Genomic DNA, 18,257 nt, shown 5'->3' on the forward strand with positions numbered 1-18,257 from the left:
AGATCTATGACAAAACCCAACATTTTCCATCACATGTTGATAGTTACATGGATAAGGTGGAGGCATCTGTTACATGGAAATTGCCTTTTACTAGGATTCACTGTTATCCTCAGTGAAGCACTAATGGCTGCCTGTCGAGAAGTTGTGATAACCCTTTCTTGGAACTGAATAAAGATTTAAAATGAGATCACATTTGTGTGTGTTTTGATGAATACTGTTCCTAATTCTTTACATCAAGAGGAAGTGGCATATAGCATATTAATTAAAATGTAGGTTAAAAGTATGGGCTCTGAACACATAGACCTGAGTTTAATTTTAGCTCCATTGCTTACTAGTTGTGCGACCCTGAGCAAAACCACTTAATGTCTTTTAATCCAAGTTTCCTTATTTGTAAAATGAGATTGTTGTAAAAAATTGAAAGAATGCATGTAAAAAGCCTCAAACAGGCTGAATAGTATTAACTATTACAGCTAGAAACAGACCAAATCTAATTGAAATAGGGAAACCATTATCTAAACTTTAGATTCTAAAGGAGTGAGAGTTTTTACATTTTTCCTTCTTTTTTTCTTTTGTTTTATAGAAGTCATTGTTGTTACAACCAGGGATGTCCAAAAGGTTCTTTGTGCAGAATTCAAGATGAAAATGAAACCAGATATTGTGTGTATTCCTGATGAGGCTGACAAGGGAACTGCAGATTCTCTGCGCTATGTATATTCAAAACTTAAGGTGAGAGACTATTTCTTTGGCTTTTATTTTTATTGAATATAAAACCTTAATATCTGGGAAGTGAATTTGGCTCAATGGATAGAGTGTCCACCTACCACATGGGAGGTCCAGGGCTCAAACCCAGGACCTCCTGACCCGTGTGGTGAGCTGGCCCATGCACAGTGCTGATGCATGCAAGGAGTGCCGTGCCACGCAGGGGTGGCCCCTGCATAGGGGAGCCCCACGCTCAAGGAGTGCACCCCTTAAGGAGAGCCACCCAGCACAAAAAAAGTGCAGCCTGCCCAGGAGTGGTGTTGCACACACGGAGAGCTGATGCAGCAAGATGACACAACAAAGAGAGACACAGATTCCCAGTGCAGCTGACAAGAATATAAGCAGACACAGAAGAACACACAGTGAATGGACATAGAGAGCAGACAACAGGGCGGGGAGGAGAGTGGGGAAGGGGAGAGGAAGAAATAAAAATTAAATCTTTAAAAAAAAAAATAAGATACCAAGTTAAATGAAATAAGCTAGACACAAAAGGATAAATATTAAAAAAAACACAAAAAACCCTTAATATGTTTTTCCAATATATTACAATTTATAAAACCATTTTTAAAAATACATTCTTTTTAAAAACTATTGTAGTAATATAAAGAAAACTAAAAATTTTCCATATTAACCACCCTCAAGTGAATAATACTCAGTGATAACAACCACATTCACAATATTGTGCTGTTTCCAGCAGCATCCATTAACTTTTTCATTACTTCAAACAGAAACTTTGTTCCCATCAAATAATAACTGCAAATTCCCTACAAATCTCTTCTCCTCCCACGGTCTCAGTTAATCTGTAATGTACTTTCTGTCTATATGAATTTGCTTATTCTATGTATTTCTTATAAGTGAGCTCATACCATATTTGTTCTTTTGTGTCTGGCTTTTATCTTTAGTGTCATCCATGTTGTAGTATGTGCAAGAACTTCATTCCTTTTTATGGGTGACTAATATTCCATTTTGTGTATATACCGTATTTTGTTTATCCTTTCATCAGTTGAGGAGCACTTGGGTTGCTTCCACCTTTTGGTTATTATGAATATTGCTGCTAGGAACATTGGTGTCCTAAAAATAAGTTGCTTCACATATTTTGTTGTCCATGTACTCTTCAACTGCTCTTTGTTTTGATAGTTAATATAGAGTTTAAAAGTCTTGGATTTTTAAACTGATCTGTTACCCTGTTGATTGCCAGGGTTGATTTGGCTGATCTGGCTGGCTAGGCAGGTGTCCCCATCCTCCTACATGCTTCATATGTATTCCTCCCAAGTTGCATATGCTCAGTTGAGGACAATGACCTTCTCAAATAGAGGACCATCCTTCAGTCAAGGATATGTGTGTAGCAGTGAGTCCCTGCTAGAACCTCCAAACAAGCTGTAAAGAGTTAGACATTCAATTTTCACGGTCACTGGTTTAAAATATTTTTGAGTAGTAATATATCTTTATATTTTTTAAAAAATACTTCAAAATGTAGTTCAAAATATAAATTGAAGTTCATGAACAGACAAAATTAATACATGGTTATAGAAATCAGAGTAGTATTTGATACTGCTGGTGGGGAATTGACTGGAAAGAAGCACAAAGGAACTTTTGAAAAATTCCATAGACTGCCCCTGCACCTTGATGATAGTATTTGAACTTTTAGTCTGCTTTGATCAAGAAACTAACAAGAGCATATGGATATGGGTACCCCTTGAGATAATTCCATACTTCTCTTAGTGGTTTGTAATCTCTAAGCTGAGAAACATTGTTGTCTGAAATAATTGTATTACTAAGACTGAATTTTTGTCAGTTTTAAAAAAAATTTTTTAAAGATTTATTTTTCTTCCTGTCCCTTCCCCCCATCTGCTCTCTGTGTCCATTTGCTGTGCGTTCTTCTGTGTCTGCTTGTCTTCTCTTTTAGGTGGCACTGGGAACCAATCCTGGGACCTTCTGGAGTGGGAGAGAGGGTGCTCAATCTCTTGCGACACCTTAGTTCCCTGGTCTGCTGCGTTTCTTATTGCCTCTCTTCTGTATCTCTTTTTGTGGCTTTATCTTGTTGTGCCAACTATCTGCTTGGGCCAGCTTGCCACGCAGGCCAGCACCCCACGTGGGCCACCTCTCCCTGAGGGCCAGCTTGCCTTTACCAGGAGGCCCCAGGAATTAAACCCTGTACCTCCCATATGGTAGATGGGAGCCCAGTTGCTTGAGCCACATCTGCTTCCCTTAAAATAATTTTATTCTAATAACATATATACAACCTAAAGATTCCCCCTCTACCACGTTCACATATATAATTCAGTGCCGTTAATTACATTCACAATGATGTGCTACCATCACCACCATCCATTACCAAAACTTTACAGTAATCAACCCAAATAGAAACTGTACAACTCCAAGCATTAACTTCCCATTCCCTAGCCCCAACACAGCCCTTGATAATCTGTACTCCAGATTCTGACTCTATGAATTTGCTTAATAAATAATTTTCTAATTATTTCCTAACAGTAAGCTCTTACAATATTTTTCCTTTTCTCTCTGACTGATTTTAGTCAACATGTTTTCAAGGTTCATTCATATTATTTCATATATCAGAACTTCATTCCTTTTTATATCTGAATGTATGTACATATTTTATTTACCCGTTTATTATTTGATAGATACTAGGGTTGCTTTCATCTTTTGACAATTGTGAATAACACTGCTATGAACATTAGTGTCCAAATATCTGTTCTAGTTCCTGCTTTCAGTTCTTTTGGGTATATTCCCAGAAGTGGGATTATTGGGTGTATTAGTTTCCTGGGCTGCTCAAAGGAAATACTATAAAAAGATTTGCCTTAAACTGTGGGAATTTATTTGTTCATGGTTTTGAGACTGAGCAAATGTCCACATCAGGACATCATCAAGGCAATGCTTTCTTCCTGATGACCAGCTGCCACCTATCCTTGGCTCCTCTGTCACCTGGTAAGGCTCATGGTAGCATCTGCTGGACTCTCCCTTCTCTTCTGGGTTTCATTGATTTCAGCTTCTTGCTTCTGTGGCTTTCTTTTTCTCTGTCTGAATATCATTCTCTTATAAAGGACTTCAGTAATGGGATTAAAACCCATCCTGATTGAGGTGGGACACACCTTAACTTGAAGTAACCTCATCAAAAATTCCTACCTACAATGGATTTATATCCAGAGGAATGTATTAAATTTAAGTACATGTTTTTTGGGAGTCATATAGCTTCAAACCATTGTACCTGGTTATATGGTAATTCTATACTTAGCTTTCTGAGGAACCACCAAACTGTCCTCCACAGTGGCTGCACCATTTTGAATTCTCACCAGCAATAAAGGAGAATTCTTATTTCTCCACCTCCTCTCCAACACCTGGAATTTTCTGTGCTGTAGGATTGAATTTCTGATATTTTGCCAAGGATTTTTGCATCTATATTTATAAGAGAAACTGGTCTGTAATTTTATTTTCTTGTGGTACCTTTATCTGGCTTTGGGATTAGCATGATGTTGGCTTTACAGAATGAGTATAGTAGTCTTCTATGTTTAGAAGAGTTTGAGCAAGATTGATATTAATTTTCTTGGAATATAGAATTCATCTATGAAGTCATCTGGTCCTGGGCTTTGCCATGGGGGGGACATTTTTTATTAATTCAGTCCTTTTTATTTGCTATTGATCTGGAAAGATCTTCTATTTCTTCTAGAGTCAGTGTAGGTTGTTTGTATATTTCTAGGAATTGTCCTTTTCTTCCAGAATGTCTAATTTTTTGGACGGTGTTCATAGTATCCTCTTATTCTTTTTATTACTGTGGGGTCAGTAGTAATGTTCCCCCTCTCATTTCTGATTTTATTTATTTGCTTCCCCTCTTTTTCCATTGTCAGTGTAGCTATAGGTTTGTCAATTTTATTGATCTTTTCAAAGTACCAATTTTTGTTTTTGTTGATGCTCTCTTCTGTATTCTCTATTTCATTTATTTCTGTGCTAATCTTTGTTCTTTCTTTTTCCTTTGGGTTTTGTTTGTTGCTCTTTTTCTAGTTTCTCCAGGTATAAGTTAGATCTTTTGATTTTAACTCCTTTTTTTTAGGAGGTACTGGAAATTGAACCCAGGACCTTGTACATGGAAAGCAGGCTCTCAACCACTGAGCTACATCTGCTCCCCAATGAGAATTATTTTGTTTTGTTTTGATTATTTGTTTTTAGGAGGTACTGGGTATTGAACCCAGGACCTTGTACATGGATAGCAGATGCCAAGCTACTTGAGCTACATCCACTCACGCCTTTTTTAATGTAATCATTTAGGGCTATAAATTTCCTTCTGAACACTGCCTTCACTTCATCCCATAAATTTTTTTTTTTTAAATAGAAGTTGTAAGCTTACAAAACAATCATGCCTAACATACAGCTTCCCATACATCATCCCACCACCAACACTTGGGGCAAGCAGATTTGAATAGGCAGAAAAAGGGATCAGTGAACTTGAAGACAGGGCTTCTGAAAATGAACACACAAAAGAACATATAGAGAAAAGAATGGGAAAAAATCGAACAGGGTCTCAGGGAGCTGAATGATGGCAAGAAGCATGCAAACATATGTGTCATGAGTATCCCAGAAGGAGAAGACAAAGGAAAAGGGGCAGAGGAATATTTGAGAAAATGTTAAAAAATTTCCCAGTTGTTTGGAGGACATAGATATGTGTATCTAAGAAGCATAGTGTACTCCAATCCGAATAAATGTAACTAGATCTACTCCAAGGCAAATACTAATTGGTGTCAAATGCCAAAGGTATAGAGAGAATTCTGATAGCTGCCAGAGAAGAGCAATTCATCACATAGAAGGATGCTTAATAAGATTAAGTGCTGGGTGGCAGACTTGGCCCAGTGGTTAGGGCGTCTGTCTACCACATGGGATGTCCACGGTTCAAACCCCGGGCCTCCTAGACCTGTGTGGAGCTGGCCCATGCGCAGTGCTGATGCGTGCAAGGAGTGCCGTGCCATGCAGGGGTGTCCCCTGCGTAGGGGAGCCCCATGTGCAAGGAGTGCGCCCCATAAGGAATGCCGACTAGCGCAAAAGAAAGTGCAGCCTGTCCAGGAATGGTGCTGAACATAGGGAGAGCTGACACAACAAGATGACGCAACAAAAAGAAACACAGATTCCCATGCCGCTGACAACAACAAAAGTGGACAAAGAAGACACAGCAAATAGACACAGAGAACAGACAACCGGGATGGAGGGGGAAGTGGAGAGAAATAAATAAATAAATCTTTAAAAAAAAAAAGATTAAGTGCTGATTTTTCATCAGAAACCATGGAGGGAAAAAAGGCAGTGGTATGATATATCTAAGATACTGAAAGAGAAAAACTGCTTGCCAAGAATTCTTTATCCAGGGAATGGATGTGACTCAAGAGGTTGAGGGCCCGCCTTTCACATGGGAGGTCCTGGGTTCAGTTACCAGTGCTTCCTGAAAAAAAACAAAACACCAAGCAAAACAAAAAAACAACTCAGGGAAGCTGATGTGGCTAAGTGGTTGAGCACCAGCTTCCCAACATAGGGGGTCCCAGGTTCAATTTATGGCCCCCAGTACCTCAAAAAAAAAAAAAGCTTTATCCAACAAGACTTTCCTAAAAAAGTGAGGGTGAGTTTAAAATATTCACAGTTAAGTGGAAATTAGGAGAGTTCTTAACAAAGGACCACTCTACAAGAAATGGGGTTCTGCAGCCTGAAAGGAAGAAAGGAGAGAGAGGCCTGGAGGAAACTGTAGAAATGAAAACTATCTAAAAGGGTAAAAACAAAAGTAAGATATTACATTTGAAGGCCAAAGAATAAAATGGTTGAAGTAAGTAATGCCTTTATAGTAGTAACATTGACTTTTAATGGAGTAAACTCCCCAATCTAAAAACACCAACTGACAGAATGGCTAAAAAATATGCGGCATCTATATATGATCTCAGCTAGAGACTCACCTTAGACCCAAGGATACAAATTGGCTGGAAGTGAAAGGTTGGAAAAAGGTGTTTCATTGCAACCAATAACCAAAAAAGAGCAGGTGCAACTATACTAATGCAGAACAAAATAGACTTTAAATGCAAATTTGTTATAAGAGAAAAAGAAGGACATTATATATTAATAAAAGGGTCAATCCACCAAGAAGAATTAACAACCATAAATATTTATGCATCCAACCAGGGTGCCCCAAAGTACATGAGGCAAATGCTGGCAAAACCAGAGGAAGAAATAGATGCCTCTACAATAATAGTTGGAGACTTCAATACACCACTCTCATTAATACTAGAACATCTAGACAGAGAATCAATAAGGAAACAGGGAACTTGAACAATACGATAAATGAACTAGACCTTACAGACATCTACAGAACATTGCACCCCAAAATAATAGGATAAAAAAACAAATAAGAAATAGGATATACATTCTTCTCAAATGCAAAAAGATTGAAATCATGCAAAGAACTTTCTTGTATACTGGAATAAAACTGGAAATCAATAATAGGCAGAAAATGGAAAAATTTTGCAAATATATGGACGTTAAACATCGCATTCTCTAACAATCAGTGGGTCAAAGAAGAAATTACAAGAAATCATCTCAGTAAATATCTTGAGATGAATGAAAATGGTATAACTTTTAAGATTGCCCTTTTATGTGCAATTGTTTCACTTCCAAGAGAAAGCTTCCTTTCTTTGTTCCTTCTCAGGGAATCCTGATCTGTTTGTTTTTTGTGTAGTTTCTCCCCAGCTCCTATGATTTGTTTGACTTCTCTCCCTCACTCACTCCTCCCTGTTCTTTTTTTTTATATTTTATTTTTAATTATTTTTAATAAAGGTAGTTATTACAAATACATAGTTTTCAGAATTGAAGAATTGTAAAAAGCCTTCTAAGGGAAAATAAATGATATTCATGTTTTCTCTTAGAATTTTATTTATTTATTTGTTTATAAGCCAGACTTTTCTTTGTATACTGATTATTCAGGATAAAAACTCTTTAAAATTTTTACTAAATCAGACTTAAGACACTTTGTCACATTAACAGAGAAAGAACAAAATTTTAGTTTTGCCTCATTACACCATTTGTACTAAAGCCATAAAACTTTATAAATAGACCCGTCCAATCTTACTCAACTTTAACCATAAAAATTCCTTTTCCATGAACCTTCTGCACTTTCTGTATCCTGTTTGGTTTTTCTAAGTTGGACTCCAGGAGAACTCATTTGCCAACGTATGAACTTATTTAATTTTTGGCCATTTGAATAGAGCTCTTTTAAGAATTTTCATGTGTTAATATAATATTACCATCCAGAGGTAAGAACATACACACTGAACAGACACAAAAAGAGTTGACACACGAGCAGATACATAAAGCTCACTCATTTGACGCATACATTTTACTCCAAGCTCTCCATCATTTCACATCTGGGAGTTTTACTGCTCTTAAGATCTCATCTGGAATTGGTGTTGCCTGTAATATGCAAGCTCATTCTTGGAAACACTTTTTTTTAGTAACCAGCAACGAGTTAGGAATACTTCAACAATATAAATGCAGTTAAGAGCTAATTTGGCATTTTAAACATACGGACATTTAACACATATTCTGGATTACTGGTCTTCAGGAGTACACTTAGGCTCAAAGTTCAGGACTCCATCCTCTTTTTAATTACACTTTCCAGTTCTTTCACCTGTCCTGCCTTACAGCAGTTCCCCACTCTACCCCCTTTTTTTTTCCTTTGAGGCTTTTCTGCCTCTAGTTAGGTCCCCATTAGGCTATCCCACCCCAGGAACCCAGATTGAGTCAATCCAAACAGATCTGTTTTTTTCATTTATGTGATCCAGCTACCAAAACCTGGGTTGAGTATGTGTATCTGTTGCTGACGATTCTGCCAGTCTCTTATTTCCTGGGAGCTTTTTTGTGTATACATGCTAGTCAGCCCTGTTATTCTGCCCTGAGTCTCTGTGAACTTGGGTCCCTGTGCCTCAATATGCTTGGGGTTCTAAACTCGTTACTGGGAAGCGGACTTGGCCCAGCAGTTAGGGCGTCTGTCTACCACATGGGAGGTCCGCGGTTCAAACCCCGGGCCTCCTTGACCAGTTTGGAGCTGGCCCACGCACAGTGCTGATGAGCGCAAGGAGTGCCCTGCCACGCAGGGGTGTCCCATGCGCAAGGAGTGTGCCCCGTTAGGAGAGCCACCCAGCGTGAAAGAAAGTGCAGCCTGCCCAGGAATGACACCACACACACAGAGAGCTGACACAACAAGATGACGCAACAAGGATAGACACAGATTCCTGATGCCGCTGACAACAATACAATAGAAGCGGACACAGAGAACAGACAACTGGGGCGGGGGGGAGGGGAGGGAAGGGGAGAGAAATAAAATCTTTTAAAAAAAAGTAAACTGGGAAACGGACTTTGGCCCAGTGGTTAGGGCGTCCGTCTACCACATGGGAGGCCCGCGGTTCAAGCCCCGGGCCTCCTTGACCCGTGTGAAGCTGGCCCATGTGCAGTGCTGATGCGCGCAAGGAGTGCTGTGCCACACAGGGGTGTCCCCCGCATAGGGGAGCCCCACGCGCAAGGAGTGCACCCATAAGGAGAGCCGCCCAGCGCGAAGGAGGGAGCAGCCTGCCGAGGAATGGCGCCGCCCACACTTCCTGTGCCGCTGACGACAACAGAAGTGGACAAAGAAACAAGACGCAGCAAAAAGATACAGAAAACAGACAACCGGGGGAGGGAAGGGGAACTAAATAAATAAAAATAAATCTTAAAAAAAAAAAAAAGTAAACTAAACTCATTACTGTGAGTGGGTCTATGGGCTGTATCAGTAGCAGGCACCCATGTTGTGCTGCCTGTGTGATTCTTCAGTTAAGTGGAACCAAGTGACAGGGAGGGGTCCAGACTGATGGGTCTGGATCATAGTTCTACCGTTTTTGGTCTTTTTTTCCCTTCAATTCAACAACTTCCGTAGTTCCAGGCAAGTGGGATTATCCTCATTGTTTCTGAGGGGAGACTTTTCCAAGGGATATCTATATGTCCAAGACTGACATTTTGACCGAAGATCTACTGTAAGTTTTTCTAAAATTAATGTCCTTTGGAAAAATTGTCTGCGATAATGTTGCTGTCTTGTTTGAGTTGGAATACAGACCTCTTCTTGCTATTTCTGATGACTGAAAACAAATGTATTAATATTTTTTGACCTATTTGTGCTTTAGAGCAAAAGAAATAATGCAATTATGTACATAACCTTGTTTTTTTTTAATTGGAGAATAACTTACACACAACAAAATGATCAGAACTTAAGAATATGGCTGGATAAGTGTTGATAATCATATATACCCAGGTTACCATTACTCATGTCTAGAACATTTTCATAACCCCTGGAAGAAGTTTTGTGTTTCTTTCTAGTCAGTCTCTCACCTCTAGCGTTAACTGGTATTTTGATTTCTGTCACCATATATTAGTTTTGCTTGTTCATGAACTTCATATAAATGGAATCTTAGGGTTTTGTTGTCGTTTTTCTTTTTCTCAACATAATATTTTTCAGATTTATTCATATTATTGAATGTGTGGTTAATTCCTTTTTATTGCTGAGTAGTATTCCATTAAATGACTATACCACAATTTACCTATTTTCCTTTTGATGGTCATTTGGGTTGTTTCTAATTTGGGGCTTTTTCTTTTAAAAGATTTATTTTATTTATTTCTCCCCCACTCCTTGTTTGTACTTTCTGTCTGCTTAGCTTATCTTTTTTATGTTTTAGGAGGTACCAGGAACTGAAACCAGGACCTCCCATGTGGGAGAGAGGCTCCCAATGGCTTGAGCCATCTCTACTCCCTAATTTGAAGCTTTTAAGAATAAAGCTGTTATAAACATTGTTCTGCAAGACTTTTTGAAAATATTCTAGGCTATGGGTTTACTTAATTAGAAACTCCAGACCGTTTTCCAAAGTGGTTGCACCATTTTATACTTCCATAAACAATGTGTAAGAGTTGCAGTTGCTCTACATCTACATCAGTACTTTGTATTTTCAGAATTCCTGATTTTGACCATACATAGTAGGTACCTATGTAGTGGTATATCATTGTGGTTTTTGTTTGTTTGTTTTCCTTTAATGCAAACTTAGACTTTAAAATATATACATTTTTATTTTTAAGCAAATAAATTTTTTAAAAAGATTTATTTATTTCTCTCCCCTTCCCCCCCACCCCAGTTGTCTGTGTTCTGTGTCTATTTGCTGTGTGTTCTTCTTTGTCCGCTTCTGTTGTTGTCAGCGGCACGGGAATCTGTGTTTCTTTTTGTTGCATCATCTTGCTGCGTCAGCTCTCTGTGTGTGCGGCACCATTCCTGGGTAGGCTGAACTTCCTTTTGTGCTGGGCAGCTCTCCTTATGGGGCGCACTCCTTGCGCGTGGGGCTCCCCTACGCGGGGACACCCCTGCGTGGCACGGCACTCCTTGAGCGCATCAACACTGTGTGGGCCAGCTCCACATGGGTCAACGAGGCCCGGGGTTTGAACCGCTTACCTCCCATGTGATAGACGGACACCCTATCCACTGGACCAAGTCTGCTTCCCACAAATAAATTTTATTGATACCTATAAATAAAGCATACAATTCATCTGAAGAGTACAATAAATGGTATTTGATATAATCACATAGTTGTGCTTTTACTACTTCATATCATTGTGGTTTTAATTTGCATTTCCCTGGTTAGGAAGGATGCTGACTACCTTTTCATATGTTAGTTGGCCATTTGTATATTTTCATAAAGTATCTTGTTAAGGAATTTTTTCATTTTTAAAAATGGGGTTGACCTTTTTATTATTTATTTGTAGGAATTTAAAAAATTTTTCCAAGTGCAAATCTGTTAGGTGTATTTAGTGAATAATTTCAGCCAAGTTGTGGCTTGCCTTTTCACTTTCTTTAATGGTGTCTTTAGATGACCAGAAGTTTTAAAACAAAAGTTTTAAATTTTGATGAGGTCCCATTTATCTATTTTTTTGTTGTTGTTGCTTGTGTTTTTGGGCTTAGAGTCAAAGAAACCATGTGCTAAGATGCTTCCTTGCATTTTCTTCTAGGAGTTTAATAGTTCTAGTTCTTATATTTAGGTCTTAGTTCCATTTTGAGTTCATTTTTGTATATGGTATGAATTAGGGATTCTCTTTTTTTTCTCACAAATGGAGATCCAATTTTCCCAGCACCATTTGTTGAAGATACTGTTCTTTCCCCATTAAATTGTCTTTGCCGCCTTGCCAAAAATCAGTTGGTGGGAGCAGATCTGGCTCAAGTGGTTGAGCTCCTGTCTCCCAGTGGGAGGTCCCGGGTTCAGTTTCCGTGCCTCCTGAAAAAACAAAAACAAACAACAAGCAAAACAAATGAAAAAACCAACACAGGGAAGCCGATGTAGCTTAGTGGTTGAACACTGGCTTCCCACATACAAGGTCCCAGGTTCAATCCCCGACCCCTAGTATCTCAAAGAAAAAAAAAAATCTTTATCCAGCAAAACTTTCCTACAAAAGTGAGGATGAGTTTAAAATATTTGAAGATAAACAGAAATTAAGAGAGTTCATAGCAAAAGGACCACTCTACAAGAAATAATTTTTAAAAAGGTGAAAAATCAATTGGTGATAAATGTGAGGGTTGATTTCTGAACTCTCAATTTGATTCCATTCCTCTTTATGTCTGTCCTTATGCCAGTGCCATGTTGTTTTAATTACTGTAGCTTTGTAATAAGTTTTAAGATTGGGAAGTCTGAATCTTCCAATTTCATTCTTCTTTCCCAAGATGACCTTAACTATTTGGGACCCCTTACCATTCCATATAAATTTCATGATTGGCTTTTTCATTTCTGCAAAGAAGATAGTTGGAGCTTTTGTTGGGATTGCATTGACTCTATAAATTGCTTTGGATAGGATTGACATTTTAATGATATTCTGTCTTCCTATTCATGATCACAGAATGTACTTTCATTTATATAGGTATTCTTAAATTTCTTTTAGCAGTGTTTTGTAGTTTTCTGTGTACAGGTTGTTTACATCCTTGGTTAGGTTTAGTCATAGATATTTTAGTTGTATTGTGAATAGATTTTTCTTCCTTGATTTCTGCTTCTGATTGTTTGTTGCTTGTGTATAGAAACACTACTGTTTATTGGGTGTTGATCTTGTATCCTGCCACATTGCTGAATTCATTTTTATCTAACTGCTCTGGCAAGAACTTCCAGTACAATATTGAATAACAGTGGTGACAGAGGGCGTTGTCGTCTTGTTCCTAATCTTAGAAAAAATGCTTTCCATCTTTAACCATTAAATAGGATGCTAGCTGTGGGCTTTTCATATATGCCTTTTATCATCTTCAGGAAGTTTCCTTCTATTCTTAGTGCTCAAAGTATTTTTTATCAAGAAAGGGTGCTGTATTTTGACAAATGTCTTTTCTCCATCCATTGAAATAATCATGTGATTTTTTCCCTTTCATTCTGTTAATGTGGTATATTATATTAATTTTCTTATATTGAACCAACCCTGCATACCAAGGATAAATCACACTTGATCATGGTATATAATTCTCTTCAAAATGCTGTTGCATTCAGTTTCCTACTATTTTGTTGATCATCTCTATTCTTAGAAGATATTCGTCATTAGGGTTTTTTTTTGTGTGTGTGGTGTTTTATCTGACTTTGATATGAGGGTGATTTTGGCTTCATAGAATGAGTTAGGGATTATTCCCTACTCTTCAGTATTTTGGAAGAGTTAGAATAGAATTGGAGTTGTCTTCTTGGAATGTTTGATAAAATTCCCCTGGGAAATCATCTAGTCTTGAGCTTCTCTTTGTTGGAAGGTTCTTAAAATTTTCACTATTTATTTATTTTATTTTATTTTATTTTATTTTATTTATTTATTTTTTAAAATGTATCCCCCCCTCCCTTGCATCTTGCTTGCTGTCTGCTCTCTGTGTCCATTCACTGGGTGTTCTTCTGTGTCTGCTTGTCTCCCTTTGTTGGGTCATCTTGCTGCGATAGCTCTCTGCGGACGTGGGCCATCGGCTCTCCATGGGAGTGGGCCACCTTGCCTTCACAAGGATGCCCTGGGACACGAACCCATGGCCTCCCATATGATATGGTAGACAGGAGTCCAATTGATTGAGCCACAGCCGCTTCCCTATTTTTTTATTTTAAAGATTTATTTATCCCCTGCCCCTCTTTATTTGTGTGCACTCTTGGGTCTGCTCATCTTTAGGAGGCACTGGGAACTGAACCTGGGACCTCCCAAGTGGGAGAGTGGCACTCAATGGCTTGAGCCATCTCTGCTACCTGCTTTGTTGTGTTTCTCTTGTGTTTCCTCTCTGTGTTTTCCTGTTGCATTAGCTTGTCACATGCTGTCTTGCTCACCTTCTCCAGGAGGCACCAGGAAGTGAACCTGCGCTCTCCCATGTGGTAGGTAGGAGCTCACTCTCTTGAGCCACATTTGCTTCCCTGTTGTGAGGTTTTTGATTACTGATTCGATCTCTTTACTAGTACCTGGTTTATTGAGATCTTCTATTTCTTCTTCAGTTAATGCACGTAGTTTGTATATTTCTAAGAATTTATCCATTTCATCTAGATTATCTAACATATTGGCATACAGTTGTTCTTAGTACCCACTTAGAGTCCTTTTTATTTCAGTGGAGTTGTTCATAATGCCCCCTTTTCATGTCTGATTTTTGTTATTTGTATCCTCATTTTTTTCTGTGTCAGTATACCTAAAGGTTTGTTGAATTTATTGATCTTTTCAAAGAACCACCTTCTGGTTTTGTTGATTCTCTCTTGGTTTTTGTTTTCTGGTTTTTTCTTTTCTATTTCTTTTTATCTCCACTCTAATCTTTGTTATTTCCTTCCTTCTGCTTGCTTTGGGTTTAGTTTGCTTATCTTTTCCTTGTTTTTCCAGTTTTGAGGTTAGGTCTCTGATTTGAGGTCTTTCTTCTTTTTTAATATAAGTAATTAGAGCTATAAATTTTCCTCTTAGGACTGTCTTTGCTGTATCCCATAAATTTTGGTGTATTTTCATTTGCCTCAAGATATTTCCTAATTTCAATTCTGATTTCTTCTTAACCCATTGGTCGTATAAGAGCATATTGTTTAATTTCCACATATTTGTGAATTTTTCATTTCTCCCTCTGTTACACATTTCTAGCTTCATTCTGTTGTGGTTGGAGAATATACTGAAATATTCAATATTTCTGCATTTATTGAGACTTGTTTTGTGACCCAAAATGAACTAACTTGGAGAATGATCCATGTGCACTTGAAAAGAATAGCTCCTGGGGCAGCTTGTACCTCCAGAGTAGGACAATCACCAACCTCTGTGGCTTGGCCGGCAGTTTCCCGGAGAGTCTGGCACAGTGTCCTGCAGCTTCCTCCCTGTCAGAGGTGGCACTGGGTCTTAGGCTAGACCTGCAATCTGACCTGGATGGAAAAAACCTGGTCCCCACCAGCACTGGGATTTTCAGTCCACCCCACTTCCCCTTGTGCCAGGTGTGGAGTTAAGATGGTGGATCCCGGCCTCTTTCTGGCTTGGACAGTCTCAGACTTTAGCTGTTCTCAGGAATATACTTTAGCCCGCTGAGTTTTACTCCTCAGTAGCTGGAGATGGTGTTCAACCATCTCTTCCTCCCCTGTTTTTGGGAAGTGGAGCTTTCAATTCCAGCCATAGAATAGCTCCCGAGGAGGCTTGTGCCTCCAGTGGCGGATGGGCACCGGCTTCCAGGGTGTAGAATTAGCATAATTCTAATTTTTTTGTTTTTTTATTTTTACTTTTTCTTTTTTTTATCTTTTGTTTTAATTCCAATTTTTATATTACAGCTCTAACTATTGGACATAATAATCTCATAAGAATGAAATAAATTATTGGTTTAGTTATTTAATTTCCATTTAGGGCATAATTCTTTCTGGATAATCAAATTCCTATTTAGGAATTCTTCACATCTTATTGGAATGAATTACAGCAAATAACAATATGGCAACTCATAATTTTTTGAGCCATAAAAACTCAAAATCTATTTAAACATTAGTCCATGCTAAATCATTGATCCAGATGGATTATTTAACTAACAGATATGCATAAGAAAAGGTTAAAGAAAAATGGAGCATCCAAAACTATCTCCAGTACTCCTCAATTAAAAGCAGGTGGGAAACAGATGTGACTCAAACGAGAGGCAGGCTGGCTCATGTGGCGAGCTGGCCTGCACAGAGAGCTGGCCCATGTGGAGAGCTGGTGCAGTGGGATGGCACAGCAGGAGGAGACAGGAGAGACAACGGGAGATGCGGCAGACCAGGGAACTGAGATGGCGCAGGAGATTGAGTGCCTCTCTGGCACTCTGGAAGGTCCCAGGGTTGGTTCCTGGTGCCACCTGGTGAGAGGATGGGCAGGCACAGAACATGCAGAGAGCAGACAGCAAGCACAAAACAAGTGGGGGGCAGAAATAAATAAAATAAATCTTAAGAAATAGTTTTTTAAAAAGCAAGTGTTTATTTTGTATTAAACTTACAGTATAGTGGTCACAGGAACAATTTGCTAGTTGAGCCGAGTAATTATTGTTCATATACTATAATATTGTTATTTTACATTTATCTGGTCTCTTCCAGCTCTGTTTTGGTTACTGTTTGCATGGAATACCTTTTTCCAACCTTTCACTTTTAATCTGATTGTGTCCTTATGTCCAAGGTGGGTCTTTTATAGGTAACATATAGAAGGCTCATATTTTTATTATCCATTCTATTAGTCTATGTCTTCTGATTGGGGAGTTCAATTCATTAACATTCAGTATTACACTGTGAAGGCATCACTTTATCCATTTTGTCCTTTGGTTCTCTGTTGTCATACTGTTCTATTGTCTGTCTTCTTTTTAATTTTTTTTCCTCTCCCCTTCCCTGCCCCGCCCCAACCCCCCCCCCAGTTGTCTGCTTGCTGTGTCCATTCGCTGTGTGTTCTTTTGTGTCCGCTTGTATTCTTGTCAGTGGCACTGAGAATCTGTGTCTCTCTTTATTGCATCATCTTGCTGTGTCAGCTCTCTGTGTATGCAGTGCCACTCCTGGGCAGGCTGTGCTTTCTTTGTGTGGGGTGGCTCTCCCTACGGGACGCATTCCTTGCACGGGGACCCCCCTATGCGGGGGACACCCCTGCGTGGCATGGTGCTCTTTGTGCACATCAGCACTGCCTGTGGGCCAGCTCATCACATGGGTCAGGAAGCCCTGGGTTTGAACCTTGGACCTCCTGTGTGGTAGGCAGATGCCCTATCTGTTGGGCCAAATCCACTTCCCTTGTCTGTTTTATTATTCTTTAGTTTACCCTTCCTAATAATCTTCATTTCTAACCTCTTCTCCAAATCGCTTACCCTTGTTTTTCGTTTTCAGGCTGCAGCACCCTCTTTAGTATCTCTTGTAAATCTGGTCTTTTGGTAACATATTCTATCAGTTTTTGTTTGTCTGTGAAGACTTTGAACTCACCCTAATTTTTGAAGAACAGCTTTGCCCGATAAAGAGTTCTTGCCTGGCAGTTTTCCTCTTTCAATACCTTAAATATATCATACCACTTTCTTCTCTCCTCCATGGTTTCTGATGAGATGTCTGCATTTAATCTTACTGAATCCCCTATGTATGTGATGTTTTGCTTTTTTCTTGCTGCTTTCAAAATCTTTTCTTTATCTCTGAAATTTGTCATTCTGAATAGTATGTGTCTTGGGGTAGATCTGTTCAGATTTATTCTGTTTGGGGTACGTTGTCCTTCTTAAATTTTGAAGATATTTATGTCCTTCATAAGTGTTGGAAAGTTTTTGTTCATTATTTTCAAATATTCTTTCTTTTTTCCATTCTCTTCCCCTTCTTGGATGCCAATAATGTGAGTGTTTGTGCATTTTGTGTTGTGATTCAGTTCCCTGAGACTCAGTTCCATTTTTTCCATTCTATTCTCCTTCTGTTCTCCTGTCTTTTCCAGTTCAGATGTTCTGCCTTCCAATTCACTAATTCTGTCTTTAAGCAATTCAAATCTGCTCTTATGTGCCTCTTATCTATATTTAATCTCACCCATTGTGTCTTTCATTCCCATAAGGTCTGTTACTTTTCTTTGCAGGTTTCCAAATTGTTCTTTATGCTCTCCCAGAGTCTTCTTAATATTCTTCATTTCTTTAGTCATAATTTCTATAAATTCTTTGAAGTGATTTGGGAGAGTTGTGTTTCACTGATTAATTGTCTTAAATCCTGTGTCTCTTCAGGATATTTGCTTTATTTCTTTGACTGGGCTATCTTGTCCTGTTTCCTAGTGTAGCTTGTAATTTTTTGCTGATGTCTAGGCATCTGAATATCTTGGTGAATTCATTTTGATGGCCAATTTTTCTCTCTTGCCTATTGTTTTGTCCCCCCACAACTTTTCTTTGATATTTGGTTCAACTTATTTGCAGTCTTTAAAATTGCCGGGCTTAAGTTTTCAAAACTGGGCCAGGAACTCAATAATAGGGGGCAGATTTCATCCCAGGTGTTAGATACACAGAGCAT

At 38.7% G+C, this 18,257-nt stretch overlaps 1 protein-coding gene across 3 annotated transcripts in view; it reads left to right on the forward strand.

Annotated features, from left to right (window-relative positions):
• Positions 1-18,257, forward strand: part of EIF2B3 (eukaryotic translation initiation factor 2B subunit gamma) — a 221,529-nt gene that overhangs the window by 8,029 nt on the left and 195,243 nt on the right. For all 3 annotated transcript variants that reach the window (XM_058303694.2, XM_004461239.5, XM_058303695.2), the window contains exon 3: positions 581-726. In XM_058303694.2, the coding sequence (XP_058159677.1) occupies positions 581-726 (146 nt within the window). The remainder of the gene's footprint in view (positions 1-580; positions 727-18,257) is intronic.

This window comes from Dasypus novemcinctus, chromosome 9 (genome assembly GCF_030445035.2).
Source record: "Dasypus novemcinctus isolate mDasNov1 chromosome 9, mDasNov1.1.hap2, whole genome shotgun sequence".
Classification (NCBI taxonomy): domain Eukaryota; kingdom Metazoa; phylum Chordata; class Mammalia; order Cingulata; family Dasypodidae; genus Dasypus; species Dasypus novemcinctus.